Source organism: Meleagris gallopavo, chromosome 3, assembly GCF_905368555.1.
Source record: "Meleagris gallopavo chromosome 3, MGAL_WU_HG_1.1, whole genome shotgun sequence".
NCBI classification, from domain to species: domain Eukaryota; kingdom Metazoa; phylum Chordata; class Aves; order Galliformes; family Phasianidae; genus Meleagris; species Meleagris gallopavo.
In genome coordinates this window covers 20,982,767-20,996,819 of record NC_139406.1, presented here as the reverse complement: position 1 = coordinate 20,996,819, position 14,053 = coordinate 20,982,767, and the positions used below count along the sequence as shown (strand labels likewise).

Genomic DNA, 14,053 nt, shown 5'->3' with positions numbered 1-14,053 from the left:
GTTTCTTAATCTCATGTCGAGTAAAGAACCTCCTCTCTCTCCAATAAATTGGAGTGAGACACTACCTTAAATAAAAAGCAGAGTACAAACACAAGTTGATAGAGAAAAATATACCTCACCTGCAGCTCAGGAGCAGGAGGCTGTTGTTACTATAGCTGAATGTAATGACAGCTGACTTGTACAGATGCAGAGGAATGGAAACTGCTGCCTTTTATTGTTGCTGTCCCTCCTAAATGTTGAGAACATCATAACGTACATCATCTGCTGAATGATATTTCCCTTGTCAGATGAATTCTGTCTTGCTGCCTAAGGTACTACACATAGTCTTCTGGGAACACTCACAACTAGCAAAGGACAATAATTTTATATTTGGAAGAAGCAGCACTATGAAACTACCTTGAAGAGAATTGTAAAATGAAAGATGTAGAAGGAAGAATTCTTTTTGATTTATAGGCCGAATGAATGAATGAATGAAAGTGAATGATGAAGAAGTAGAAAATACACCCTGAATAGATATTAGCTAGTTGTATTTTTAATAGATAAATTTTGTCATAGATTAGAATGGTCTGCCCTTGTTAAGCCATCATGGTCATTGTTTCCACTGAAGAATAAGATGGAATTAGTGATATTCTTAAAAACCCATAAAATTTTGTTATCCTCACCAAATCACCAAGACTTTATCTAATTAAGAATCTAAACTTCTCATGTTTTTTCATGGTGTCCTATAAATAATAATTGTCACTACTAATTATTACTCCTTATGTTTCTATAATTCTAATTTTATATCAGTGTTTCATATCTGAAAAATGAAAATTTATTGAAGATCTGAGTTACTTTGGTTAAGTCCATTAGGAAATCTCCAATTATTAGCATAAATCAGGAGAAGGAGTACAGATTTTTAATTTCCTTTATATACATTAGTTCTTTATAATGTATATATACATCTCTCACATATTCGTGCTCTATTACTTGAAAAAAAAAAAATGAGTGATGACAGAGGCAGATTTGGGGAAGAAATGGAGACTGTAAGTAATATGTTTATACTTTTTGCTAAAGTAAAATAAGTTGAAATTTTGAAAAGTTGGTCTCAACCTCTTCCTTTCTCACAAGGTTTTTACATACTTTTGTCTAATTCAAGGGAGCAAGAATTTGTTTTTAGTATGTTCTCCTTTAGACTGTATTCAATTGAGAGAATTGATTTTAATGCAAATCCTTCCAAGCTAAAAATGTATGAAATATAACTATTTATTATTTATGTTCTCTATTAAGAGCAGGTTACCTCTTTGTAATTTTGTCCTGTGCTGCTTTGTTAGACAGGTAAGAATTTTTTTTTTTGTTTGAAAATATGATATGAAGGACTTACTTGGTTGTTGTTTACAGTATTTAAACCTTCCTGTAGTTCTTTTATTTGGAAGGATCTTCCCTTGTCATGGAGATACAATTTTTTTTCTTCACTACATCCCAAAGCACAATTATAATTTATTTATTTTCTTTCTCATAAAGTGCTTATGATGTTGTATATTAAGTAGGTTTTTACTACATTTTGTGAAGAAGAGCAGTGTCAGTCTTAAATGCTGGTTTCCACACAAATAAATATATGCTGGGAAACTTCTTGTAGCAAATAACCTATAAAGTATGGCCAACGGAAAATGACAGATTCATGTCACAACATTTAATCATAATGCAAGGAAAAGGAAGAGTATACAGTCTCTGTATAGATTTACATTTGAAGAAAAGACTTACTGCATAACATTTCAGTAGAGCAAAATATCTGTATTGAATTTTCAGGCAGCCAAAGGTTGAAGTAATTGCAATACACTTGTTGATGCACATGCAAACAATTAAACTGAGTTCCATGCCAAAAGAGTAATTCCCATCATAAATTCTCAGACTATATTTTCTTTTCAAGACTTAAAAACAGCGAAACAATTGAAAGTTCATGTGAGATGAAGAATGACTCCTGCTTTCATTCTGTACTAAAAGCTGTAACTTTGTAGAAACTCTGAAGTTACTTTAAAACAATAAGGATTCAGACCAATATCCTGAAGCTCTCTGAAAATTGAGACCTTCATTTTTCATTGCACCAGATTTTATTGCAGTATTGCCTTGAAGGAAAAAGTATTATTTGCTTGCAGATTCATGAAGAAGTCAAAATATTAAGTGTCAAATCCTCTGTCTTCAGTAAGATGTATTATTATTGATAACAAAGTCTGAGGCATCGTTAACTCCAGCTATACACAAGGGTACCACCAATATTCCTGTGAAATGCTTTCCATTTAACTAATCTATTAACTTTGTCTGAAATCAATTGACATTAAGATATCTTTGTTTGCTCATGAACATATTAATATGTACATATTCCATTATATACTTGAAATACTGTTTTGAAGATTAAAATTACTAATCCCCAAGAATATAACTAAGTTCTGTTTGAAAATGTAATGCCCTTTCATTGACACACACACGCACAAAAAACCCACATAATTCATTTAGATCTGAAAAGTGTTAACTGGGGAAAAAGATGCCTTAGATCCTGCAGGATCAAATCATGATCCTGCAAACTCTTTCAGAAATAAGGTGAGTCGTAATTGGAGTACATGAGTACATGGCAGAACTTTGTTTTTTGTTTTTTTTTTGTTTGTTTTTTTTTTTGTTTTTTTTTTTTTAATTTAAACGGAACAGAAATTCTTCAACAACGTATATTTTAATGTTCATATTCTGAAACATTCAATTTACAAAACTCTACATTGTAAGTGTTATAATTAAGGAATGAATAAATAAATACCAAGAGCAAGATGCCTACAAAGCAAACGACTGCCACTATATCCATCATATAAATTGTAGAAATCTAATGCAAATTTTGTTAGACTATGTGGCACTCAAAATGACTACAGAATATCTAACACATTTCTCCAATATAGAGAGGATATCTGCAATGCGGATCAGAGAGGGAAATTCTGTCTCTATTTATTGCATATATGCTGATTCATATTTATATATTACTTACATGACTATTTGCACAGGGAGTTTCTACCATATAAATATAATATATTTTATTTTATATACGCTTATAAAATAAATAAAAATGGTTATAGATTTTACATATGCAAGCCAATATAAAATCTCTTCTAATAATTTCTACTCTTGGACATTAAGGGAAGGGGAACAGAAACAAGCGTCTCTCCACAAAGCCAGTATTTTGAGGGCAGACATAATCTTTGACAGCTTTCTCTGTTCACCTTTTATTTTGATCATAGTTAATTCTACCTGTCTGTCCAATTATCCATCTGTCTGTTCATGCTAGCTCTCATATATGCAGTGGAAGCATATTCAAAATTGCTATTTACTTCCTTTCCAGAAAGATTTGAAGCAAATGTGCTAGTGAGTCATTTAAGTTCTTTGAGTACAGCTATGCAAAATGAATGGCACCAAATAGGAGATTAGGTTTTGGCTTTGAGGTGAATCGAGTTCTAATTTTGGTTTGGATTCAATTTCAACAGCTGTCACTAAAACAGGGGTCTGGAAGAAAATGCACATTTCATATGCTTATTTTTTACCTCCAGACTTTTTGTTCTCTTGCAGCAAATTAAGAAAGGAATAGTTCTTCATTAAAGATTAGAACCAATTAAAAAAAAAAAAAAAGTTTTTATTTGGATTTCACCCAAAGTAAATGTCACAACACAAGATCAGAAACCTTTCACAATTTCTTTGTCAGGTGTTGTTTTTTCATTCTCAGATTGAAGATAAAATGCAACAGCAATCTTGAAAATGAAGCTTCTCAGAACAAAAGGAGTCCAAATATCTTAATTGCTGCACTTTGACCCTGAGTGAGTTAGCATTCCCTTTTTTTGATCAGTGGATACCAGGAAATGATGCCTCTCTCAAGATACTATGCTTCACTGGTAAATCTGCTGCCATTTGTCATTTAATAACCTGACTCAGTGAAATCCCCCCATGATGTCTTTGACATCCGCACTACCTGCCAGGAACATCTGATATATCAATTTCTTACATCCTTACATTTAAAGGCACTTAAACTATGAAAATTGTAATAGCTTAGCTCTCTGATCTTTGTTACCTTCTCATTTGTTGATGGTATTTTTACAATATGGCTACTGAAGGTAATCATAGAATCATAGAATCGCAGGATCATAGAATCATAGAATGACTTGGGTTGTAAGGGACCTCAGGAATCATCAAGTTCTAACCTCCTTCCACTGGCAGAGTTGCCAGCCGCTAGATCAAGTACTAAATCAGATTGCCCATGGGCCCTTTCTAACCTGGCCTTAAACATCTCCAGAGGTGGGGCATCTATAACCTATCTGGGTGACCTGTTTCAGCACTTTATCACTCAGTAAAAAACTTCCCCTAACATCTAATGTAAATCTCCCTTCCATTATTTTAAAACCATCTCCCATTGTCCTATCACTATCTAACCGTGTTTATAAACTTCCTTTAAAGATTGGAAAGCCACCCACAGGTCTCCTCACAGACTTCTATTTTCCAGCCTTAACGAACAAGCCCAGTTCCTTCAACCTATCTTCATAGGTGAGGTGCTCCAGCCCTTAGATCGTCTTCAGGGCCCTCCTCTCCAAAAACTCCATATCTTTCCCATACTGGGGGCCTCAGATTTGAACACAATACTCCCTCTGGGGCCTTATGAGGGCAGAATAGAGGGTGACAATCACCCCCTGTTGGTCCTGTTGGTCACCCCTCCTCTGATGGAACCCAGGATGCCATTGCCCTTCTGGGCTGGTAGCACACACTGCTGGCTCATCTTCAGTTTTTTATTAGCCAGAACCACAAAGTGCTTCTCTGCAGGGCTACTCTTATGGAGTTCTTCTCTCAGTTCGTATACATAACTGGGATTACCTCAACCCAAGTTCATTTTGCTTTATTGAACCTCATCATGTTCACAAGGGCCCACCTTTCGAGCTAATCAGGGTCCCTCTGGATGGCATCCCTTCTGCCCTATCGCCTCACTTTTCACCTTACTGTCATCAACAATCTTGCAGACAGTGCACTCGATCCCATTATCTATGTAATTGGTGAAGATGTTAAAGAGCATTGGACCCAAGATGAACCCCTGGGGAACACTGCACATTGCCAGCCTCCAGCTCAACATAGAGCTATTGACTAAATCCTCTGGCTGCAACCTTCTAGACAATTCCTTCCAAGAAAAGTCATTACTCAAAAAGCAGAGATCATGAAATTGATTTTTTAATGAAGTGTTACACTTTCCTAATCATTCATCTCATGAGTGTCTTTGGTCCTTGCTGATGTCCTTAAAACTCTCTCTTGCACAAGGTTCCTTCTCATTTCTCATTATGATCAATAGAAAACAAACAATCAAACAAACAAACAAACAAAATCTAGGGTTTAATAAACAGCTGTAACAAGTGTACTGATTAGCTAACTGTTAAATTTCTTCCGGAAGATATAGAATCAGTACCATAGAATCATAGAATATCCTGAGTAGGAAGGGATCCACAAGGATTGTGAAGTCCAAATCCTGGCACCACATAGACTACCCAATCTGACCCTCTCCTAACATAGTTCCCTGTGCCTGAGAAATTATCACTGCTTTTTCTCAATAATGTTTCTTTATTCAATTGCCAATTTTAATTAGCTGAATTGTAGAATAATGTCTCTGACTAATTCAAAAGAAATGACCAACATGTTCAAAGTAGTTAGGAAGAACAAATATAAAGATGAAAAATATTATAATGGCATGCACCTCATTTCTTCAAGAAAGTGGGACAAAAATTCTTCATTAAAACAACTATTCATCAGAGGTAGCTTAAAATTATTTGCTACAAACCCCGTCATGTTCTTGTCAAGTAAAAATCTTACTGAAAATCGTGAATGAGAGCAAAAATGATGTTTAAAATGTTTAAATCCATGGGGACTTATGTCACCCAATTTATAGGAGGGAGAGAAGGTTCTTTGATATTAATTCTCACCCAATGTGAGATTAAGAAACAATGGTTTAAATGTTGCTCCAACCAGTTTATTAGAAATCCTAGTCATTTAGGGAGACGGGGAAGGGGAGACAAGTGTTAGAAAAGAGAGGAAATAAAAGCAAGGAGTCTTTATAGAGAGCAAGAGAGAGATAGTCACCACCATGGATCCAGTGTGGTTCATTGATCTTCAGTAGTGGTGGGTTGTTGGGCATTGTTGTTTGGTTGATGATGGATGACTGTGATAGTGGAGATAATGGTTACAATGGTGACAATGGTAATGCTTTCCAGTGGAAGTACAAACTTATTTATTTATTAAATAAAAGAGTCAGCTCTTTTTGGAGTGACAGCTTCCGGCTTCCTCATCAGGAACTCCTTTTGTTTCCATCTTCTGGGCCTTGCTGGCAGATAAGAGAGAGGGGAGGTGCCTACGTCTATGTTGCCTTCAAAGGATACCATGGTATCACCCCACAATCTCCCGTAACAAGCTGGAGTTATTTGTCACAGGCCAGATCTTCCACCAATAAACAGTCCTGAGCACTCTCTTCTGAAGGCAGACAGCTCCAGAAAAATGCTTCCAAATGTAAAATTGTCCACGCAGTGATGTCTACTGCCACATGACAACACCCACCTCTCATCTCCCAGATAAGTCAGAATCTTATCGCAAGAAATGCCTCAGAAAGCAAGCTTTGAACCAAAAACAAAGAAGGATTCAGACAGCAAATGAGCTCACATCCATAGTTAAGATGTGTGTCTTGGCCCCTTCTTTCTGATGGCATTAAAACTCTCCATGAAGGAATAAAAGGATCAAAATATTTTCTTTATGTTTTTTGAAAAAGCTTTTCTTGCTTTTCTAGCTTGGCTCATTTATACTGTGTGCTTTAATGTTTCTCCCTTTAGGGAAAAGTCATCTCACATGAAAAAAAATATTGAGGCATTTACAAGAGTTATGGAGAAATGAGAAAGCTCAAAAGAGTTCTAACATTAGGGAATAACTGAAGAATGAGAGATCACAAAGTTAAACTCTGAAGTTCTGTACCAGAAGTGGCAGTACTGTATGCCATGCTTGGGTCTCAGAGACAAGAAATTAGTAAAGCAATATAGTAATTTAGAAATAATATTCCTCTGTGAAAAAGTGTGTTTTGTTGTAAACTGATATAGACCTGAAACACTCAAGCTGACAGACTGACTAATTCATCTGGGTTTTTCCCCTGTGGGGAATATCCCTATGGTTTGTTTGTTCCAACAGTAGAGATTTTACTTGGTGTGCTGTGTTCAGTAAGGATTCCTTGTAACTTGCAACTGTTCAAAGGATCAGAAGTACTAGTAAACATGTTTACAAGTGGGATGCCAAATATATTTTAATGCATTTCTTATTCACAAGATGTAGTATTCAGTATTCACTGCTTATTTTGTACTAGATTCAAAACTGGAAAAATAAAAACAAAAAAAACAAAACAAACAAACAAACAAACAAACAAAAAAACCTGTTAACTGGTATACTCCATGCAGATTCTTAAAGGAATAGAGGAAACTTCCAGCTTCATAGTGAGGTTTTTTGCTAAAAATAATAATAAGAATAGCAGTATTACTACAGCTAGATTGGGACCACGAGAAAGGGAAGAATGAGATGTGAACTGTTGTATAACAGGGAATTAGCTCCAAAGGTCTGTTTCATCTAACCCAGTCAAAGCTGCCAGACGCTAGTGTGCGACTGTGACTGGAATGCTGCAAAAAATCTAGCTAGCTACAGCTGTCTTCAGATAAAAAATTATGAAGTCAAACAGCCGCATGAGTCACAGTAGAGGACGTAGTGTGACATCCATTCTTTTTTGTAGTTATGTACAATTGTTTGATGCAGTCTAGAAATGATTGGACCTTGGTATATGCTATGTAGGTTGCTCCGAATGTCATACCTCCGATTTATTTCCATGGAAAGTACAACAGATGCAAAGAGCAAAAAACACTATTTGACAGAGCAAATTCTCAACTACAAAGCACTTCTTTTCCAACATAGTCGCCACTGTTAGTTATGCATTTTCAACAGTGATGAAAAAGAGCTTGCATGCTGTGCTTGCAAAAATCTGCACCAGATGACACACTGTTTCACATCTGCAATGATGGCATAATTGCTAGGAGAATGTTGCACATGCAGTCCATCTTTCATCAGCCTGAACAGATGGAAGTTACAAGGTACCAAATCCAGACGGTATAGGGGATATGGTAAGACATTCCAGCCAAGTCTGACAATGTGCCTTGCAGTCTTCAAACTGATATGCATCCTGGTGCTATTTGTATAAAGAGAAAGGTTGTTGTCTTCTCTGATGTGAATCTAGAAGTTTGAGTTTTCAGCTTAGTTAGTGTTGTGATGTAGCAAAATAGAAGTACCTAGGCAACCAGAACATATTTGCTAGGCTAGGCACTGGATGCCAAGGACTGATGCTTGCTTGTCTTGTAGTGCAAATCATAGAGTCATAGAATCACAAGGTTGGAAAGGACCTAGAAGATCATCCAGTCCAACCATCCTCCCACTACTGTTGCTACCACAAGTTACTAAACCATATCTTGTAGCACCTCATCCAAATACCAAGACAGTGACTCCACCACCTCCTTGGGAAGGCCATTCCAGTGCCTGACTACTACCTAAGAGAAAAAGTTTTTCCTTATCTAATCTAAATCTCCTCTGGCACAACTTATGGCCATTTCCTCAGGTCCTGTTTGTTGCCCGGGAGAAGAGGTCAAACCCCTCCTCATCACAACCTCCCTTCAAGAAGTTGTAGAGTGCAATGAGGTCTTCCCTGAGCCTCCTCTTTTCCAGACTAAACAATCCCAGCTCCCTCAGCTGCTCCTCATAAGACTTGTGCTCCAGACCTCCCACAGTTGCCCTTCTCTGGGCATGCTCCAGGGTCTCAATGTCTTTCTTGTAGTGAGGGGCCCAAAACTGAACTCCATACTCAATATATTCACTCAAATGGTGAATACTCAAGCTGCAGCCTCACCAGAGCTGAGTAGAGGGAGATGATTACCTTCCTGCTCCTGCTGGCCACACTATTTCCAATGCAGGCCAGGAAGGCATGGGACCTCTTGGCCACCTGGGCACACTTGGCTCATGTTCAGCCAAGCATCAACCAACACCCGCAGGTTCCTTTCCTCTTCACAGTCATCCACCCACTCATCCTCATGCCTGTAGCATTGCATGGGGTTATTCTGGCCAAAGTGCAGGATCTGGCACTTGGCCTTGTTGAACCTCATCCCATTCACCTCAGCCCAACAATCCAGCTTTTTCTAGTTTCCTCTGAAGGGCCTCTCTACCCTCAGACAGATCGACATTACCTCCCATCTTGAGTCATCTGCATAAATTTTTATTTTAAATATAACACATCCATGCCATATAAGATTCTAACTTGCTTCTTAAATACTTCTGTCTGTATCACAACATTTGAATGTGAAATTTTAACCAAATGATTTTGATTGTGTTAGCCAGACGCTTCCACATGTTCTTAATCCTCTTGCTGAAGACTCTCTATGTGGTCTTTTTATAAACAACATCTGTCTCTAGGGAAAAAAAAAAGTTAGTAATGATTAGTTTTAGCTCTCACTTGATCAGAGGATTCTCTCTAAGTGACAGGAATCTGTGCCATGTAAGTCTTTTCAGGATCAGAGCCCAATATATCTGTTGATGTTATATACTATTACTGTTATGATTAGTTATATAAATACAAAATAATGATGAGCATAAATATATACTATTAAAGTCAATGAGAGATTTCCCATTGAACTACTGGCTCAGCATTATATCTCATGATCCTGCCTAGATTCTTCACTTACTGAAATCCTAAAATTAAATTGAAATCTTAAAATTAAATTTAATCCTTAAACTAAATTGAAATTCTGGAAACAGATTCATTGTGCTCCAGCTGCATATAAAAAAGTAGTTACAGATGGCTTAAATTGGCTAAATAATGTTGCATAGACTTAGTTTAGAGGTGGTATCACAAGATTTTGATTAATCTTTCAATTAATCTTTCATTTTGAGGGAGCTGATGATTGTACAATGTAAAAATCTTTTTTTTTTTTTTTTTTTTTTTTTAGAGAGAGAGAGAGCTTTTGTTCTTAAAGGCAATCTTGTGAAATAGAAACTGAAATTTTTTAATGATTGTAGTTTATAGATGCTTTTAGCAAACATACCAAGATGGAAAATGAATCAGTGTACAACAGAAGTAAATACAGAATGATTAATCTAATTTTTCCTCCAGAATTATGTCATCCTCACAACACTGACTGTGAGGCATTTCTTTAACTTTTAGTTGAAATGAAACATTATCTTATGTGTATTAAATACTGATGCATGCCACTTATTTGTATTTGCTATTTTAATGACTTTATAAAGGCATCTATTAGTGTACATCTATTAGTGTGGCATTCAGGAGCCTTATATTCAATTTGAAAACCCATCTTACTGCTGAGGATACATCTTGTGCATTGTGAAGTTTCTTAACTAGGGCAATAAGAGTCAGCTTAATTTTACACTTCAAGGCTAGTGTTGAGTAGCAAGCAAGAGAAAAAAAAAAAGGAAGGGAAGGGAAAAAATAATACAGTTTGTCTTAAATCCATTTACAATACATCAGGTGACTGGGAACAACAATGTGCTACAACAGGAAAATAATTTTCTGTCTTCTTTCCTGATCTTGTATTCCAGTGCCAGAAAGAATCTGCTACAATTTGACTCCTGCTTTTTTTTTTTTTTTTTTTTTTCCCCACCAAAAAGTAACTATTTTTACAATGCCCTCCTAAGTGGCATCATTGCAGTTTACTAGCCAATAAAGGCTTAAGAGGTTTCTATAGAAAAGATGTTTTTTCCAGGTGAATGTCAGGTGAATGTTGTCAGTATTTTGCCACTTCTAGGAATTCAGCTCTCAATTAATGCAGTTAATTTCTAGACAATTTGTTTCATGAGCAGTCTGATCTTAGAAGAAACTCAGTTAGAACTTACTCTTGTTCTAGCTATCCTCCTGAAAAATTAACTTGAACCAGATGAAATCCAATGGGTCTTACATTTCATTGCCAAGAATTGGCACTATAACATTTTCCGAGAAGAAGACCTTTTCCCCACTGAAAAGATAAAAAATATAGCTACAAACCAGTTTGGCAGTTTTTCAGTGGTCAAAATAATTATAATTCTACATAGTAAAAGAAAGTGTTGTTCAGCATTTCTAGAAAATTAATTTCCAGAATTTGACAGCAGAAATGCCATCTGTCTGCAAAACACAGGCTATCACAGAGTTTACAAAAGAATATGGAAGATTAGTAAATCGATTTCTTTAAAACTACTGGGAAGCAAACTGTTATGTACAACCCACAACGTAAGCAGCCACAACATTGCAAGGAATTTTGGATCACTAGGGCTATAATCAGTCTCGTAATAATACAAAATTGCCACCAGCAAAATCAAGAAATACTAGCACACACACCAGTGGTTCAGGAATCCTACAGAACATGAAAATAAATAAATAAACAAAAATATACATATAATTTTAAAGAGAGAAGCCAGAATGGTAGCTTAACATCGAAATTTCTGACCTTAAAAAGAAAATAATATTTATTATTTATTTATTATATTTAATATTTATTATTTATTTAATTTTATATAATATAATATAATATATAATATAATATAAGGATTATTTCACTTTTAATTAACATAAGCCAGTTATTTTTACACTTATTCCTTAAACTCTCCTTTAGAGTTTAATTCCATTTTATGTCACCATTCATTAATAACATTGGAAGAGTAAGGGAGAAAATGAAATTATCCTGTTTATCTGTCATTTCTCAGTAACATTGAAAACTTTGGGGTAGCTGTATTTTCAAACTACTTTTATACAAAGCAAGGAAAATTATGCAGAGATTTCATCATCTATTTCAACTGCATATGTAAATACCTTTTAGATGCAAGTATAAACTTCACCTCCATGACTATTGTTAGCTACAGACATCCAAGAGTTCTGGTTTTGTAAGAGTTTTGGTCTAACACTCATTCTAAATATCGCTGTAAGAAAATTGAGAAAGACCATTTTAATTTTTATCAAATATACAAGCAGAAAAACTAATTGTTAATACCTTATTGAGATATTCCTTTAGTGAACACTCACAAAAAAAGCCTATGTGCATTATATATGACAGTATCTGTAAACAGCAATTAATACGCAAAGAGTGTTGCTCCACATTTTCCAAAGCTTCACACTTCTCTATGCTTTTCACTGGCAATTAACAGCAAGAAATGATACATCAGAAAGTGTCAAGGAAGAAACAGACATTATGATGAAGCACAAATTGTTTCTAAAGAAGTTTGACAATATTCAAAAAAGTCTTCCACGCTTTCTGTCCTTTCCCCTCCTTTCAATACCATTATATTTTAACACCTTTCTGAAGTGCAACTGTGTTCTGTCACCTTCAAAGAGCTCAGTAAATCTATCATATGTTGTGTATCACGATTCAAAGCTAAAAATATTTTCATCAGAATAGTATAGTTCCATTATATATATAGTTCCAGAATAGAATAATTCCATTCCCAAACACTAGAATATTGAGAGGGAAACTTAACTGTTTCCTAAATGTTGCTTTAAGCCATATAAATCTCAGTTCTTTTCCCAATATTTCAGAAACAAGGCATCTAGAAGATGACAATATTTCAAAATCATATTTCAGTCCACAGAAGCTTACTCTGTGTAATCATTCAATACAAATATCTTCCAGTTTCTAATATGTCCATCCTGGGCTTATTTCTTCAATTCTTTCCCCCCAGAACAGCATTATCTACATGTAAGAAACTGGAATTATAAGTAAGCTTCATTTTCTACTTAATTCTTGTGCTACCATAACCACTACTTACTCCAAGAAAAAGCCAAAGCAAGGATCTCCAATGAAATACATAGTCCCACCATTCAGTAGTAGGCAGCAGAATTCACTCACATGATAGGAATATTTCCTTTTACATGCTGGGTGGAAATCACAAAATTTCAAGAAGAAAGGATTGTGGTCTACCAGAATAGTCTGTCCATCTTGCAGTCTCATCTGGAGGATCGTGAAACAAGAAACATCAATGATCACAACAGTGATAACCACTTAGTCAAATTCTTCTACAATAAAGTGTCCTGTCTTCAGGCCACAAGTAGGGTGTCCTATCATATAAAATTATACATAATGTATATATATAAATAAAAAAAGAATGCATGTTTAAAAGGAAAGTTTTAACTACAGTGACCCATTCAAATCACTGTGGAGCTTATAATCATGTTCTGAAAATAACATATTATAGAATTATATAATGGCTTGAGTTGGAAAGGTCAACTAGTTCCAACCCTCATGCAGTGGGCAGTTGCCAACCACTGAATCAAGATTAGATCAAGTTGCCCAGAGCCCCTTCCAACCTGGCCTTGAGCACCTCCAGGTATGGGGCATCCACAGTTTTTCTAAGCAGCCTGCGCCTGCCTGTCATCACTCCCTCAGTGAAAAACTTCATCTGGACATCTAATCTAAATCTATCCTCCTTCAATTTGAAACCATTTTCCCTTCTTTTATCATAATCTACCAGGCTATGTGTTCACTGGCAAAATAACTTACTGTAAAGTGTGAGGAGAGTGAAAATACCTGATTTTTATGTTGACTTGTCAGTGAAGCAGTCAGCAACAAAAGAAAAAGAAAATCAAACCATAATAGCAGAAGAATAAATCTATTTGAATTTTGATTGCTCAAGGCTGACTAAGCACTCAGTCTCAGTGCCAAAATATGGAATTTGTTGCTTATTAGGGTCTGCAAATGTATTCCTGTATATACAGTATCTACAGGGACAATTGTGCACAATATGTGGAGTTTGGTTTTGAATTATTAAATAGTTTTCAGTCCAGGACTAACTTATATTCCAACAAAGTTTTATACAGAAAGAAAATCAAAAGCCAAGAAGGGATTATGATTCCCATGCTAAGTTACAAGTGAATATGGGGAGGTAGCATCTGTTTCACTTTATCTGACCACCTGATATTGCACAAAACTGCAACTGGATAAAAAGACAAGTGTAGAAATTTGTAGAAATT

General features: G+C 35.7%; 1 protein-coding gene across 23 annotated transcripts in view; it reads right to left on the bottom strand.

Moving 5' to 3' along the window:
• The window catches only part of LOC116216438 (uncharacterized), a 48,274-nt gene that overhangs the window by 15,636 nt on the left and 18,585 nt on the right, over positions 1-14,053 (bottom strand). For 4 of the 23 annotated variants that reach the window (XM_085220422.1, XM_085220402.1, XM_085220401.1 and 1 more), the window contains 3 exons: positions 12,853-13,034; positions 11,903-12,009; positions 10,954-11,072 (listed from right to left, as the gene is read on the bottom strand). The exons of 2 other annotated variants lie outside the window; for them this stretch is intronic. In XM_085220422.1, coding sequence (XP_085076548.1) covers positions 12,000-12,009; positions 12,853-13,034 — 192 coding nt within the window. In that variant the 3' untranslated portion in view covers positions 10,954-11,072; positions 11,903-11,999. 17 more of the 23 variants (XR_014882342.1, XR_014882341.1, XM_085220411.1 and 14 more) reach the window with 9 other exon arrangements.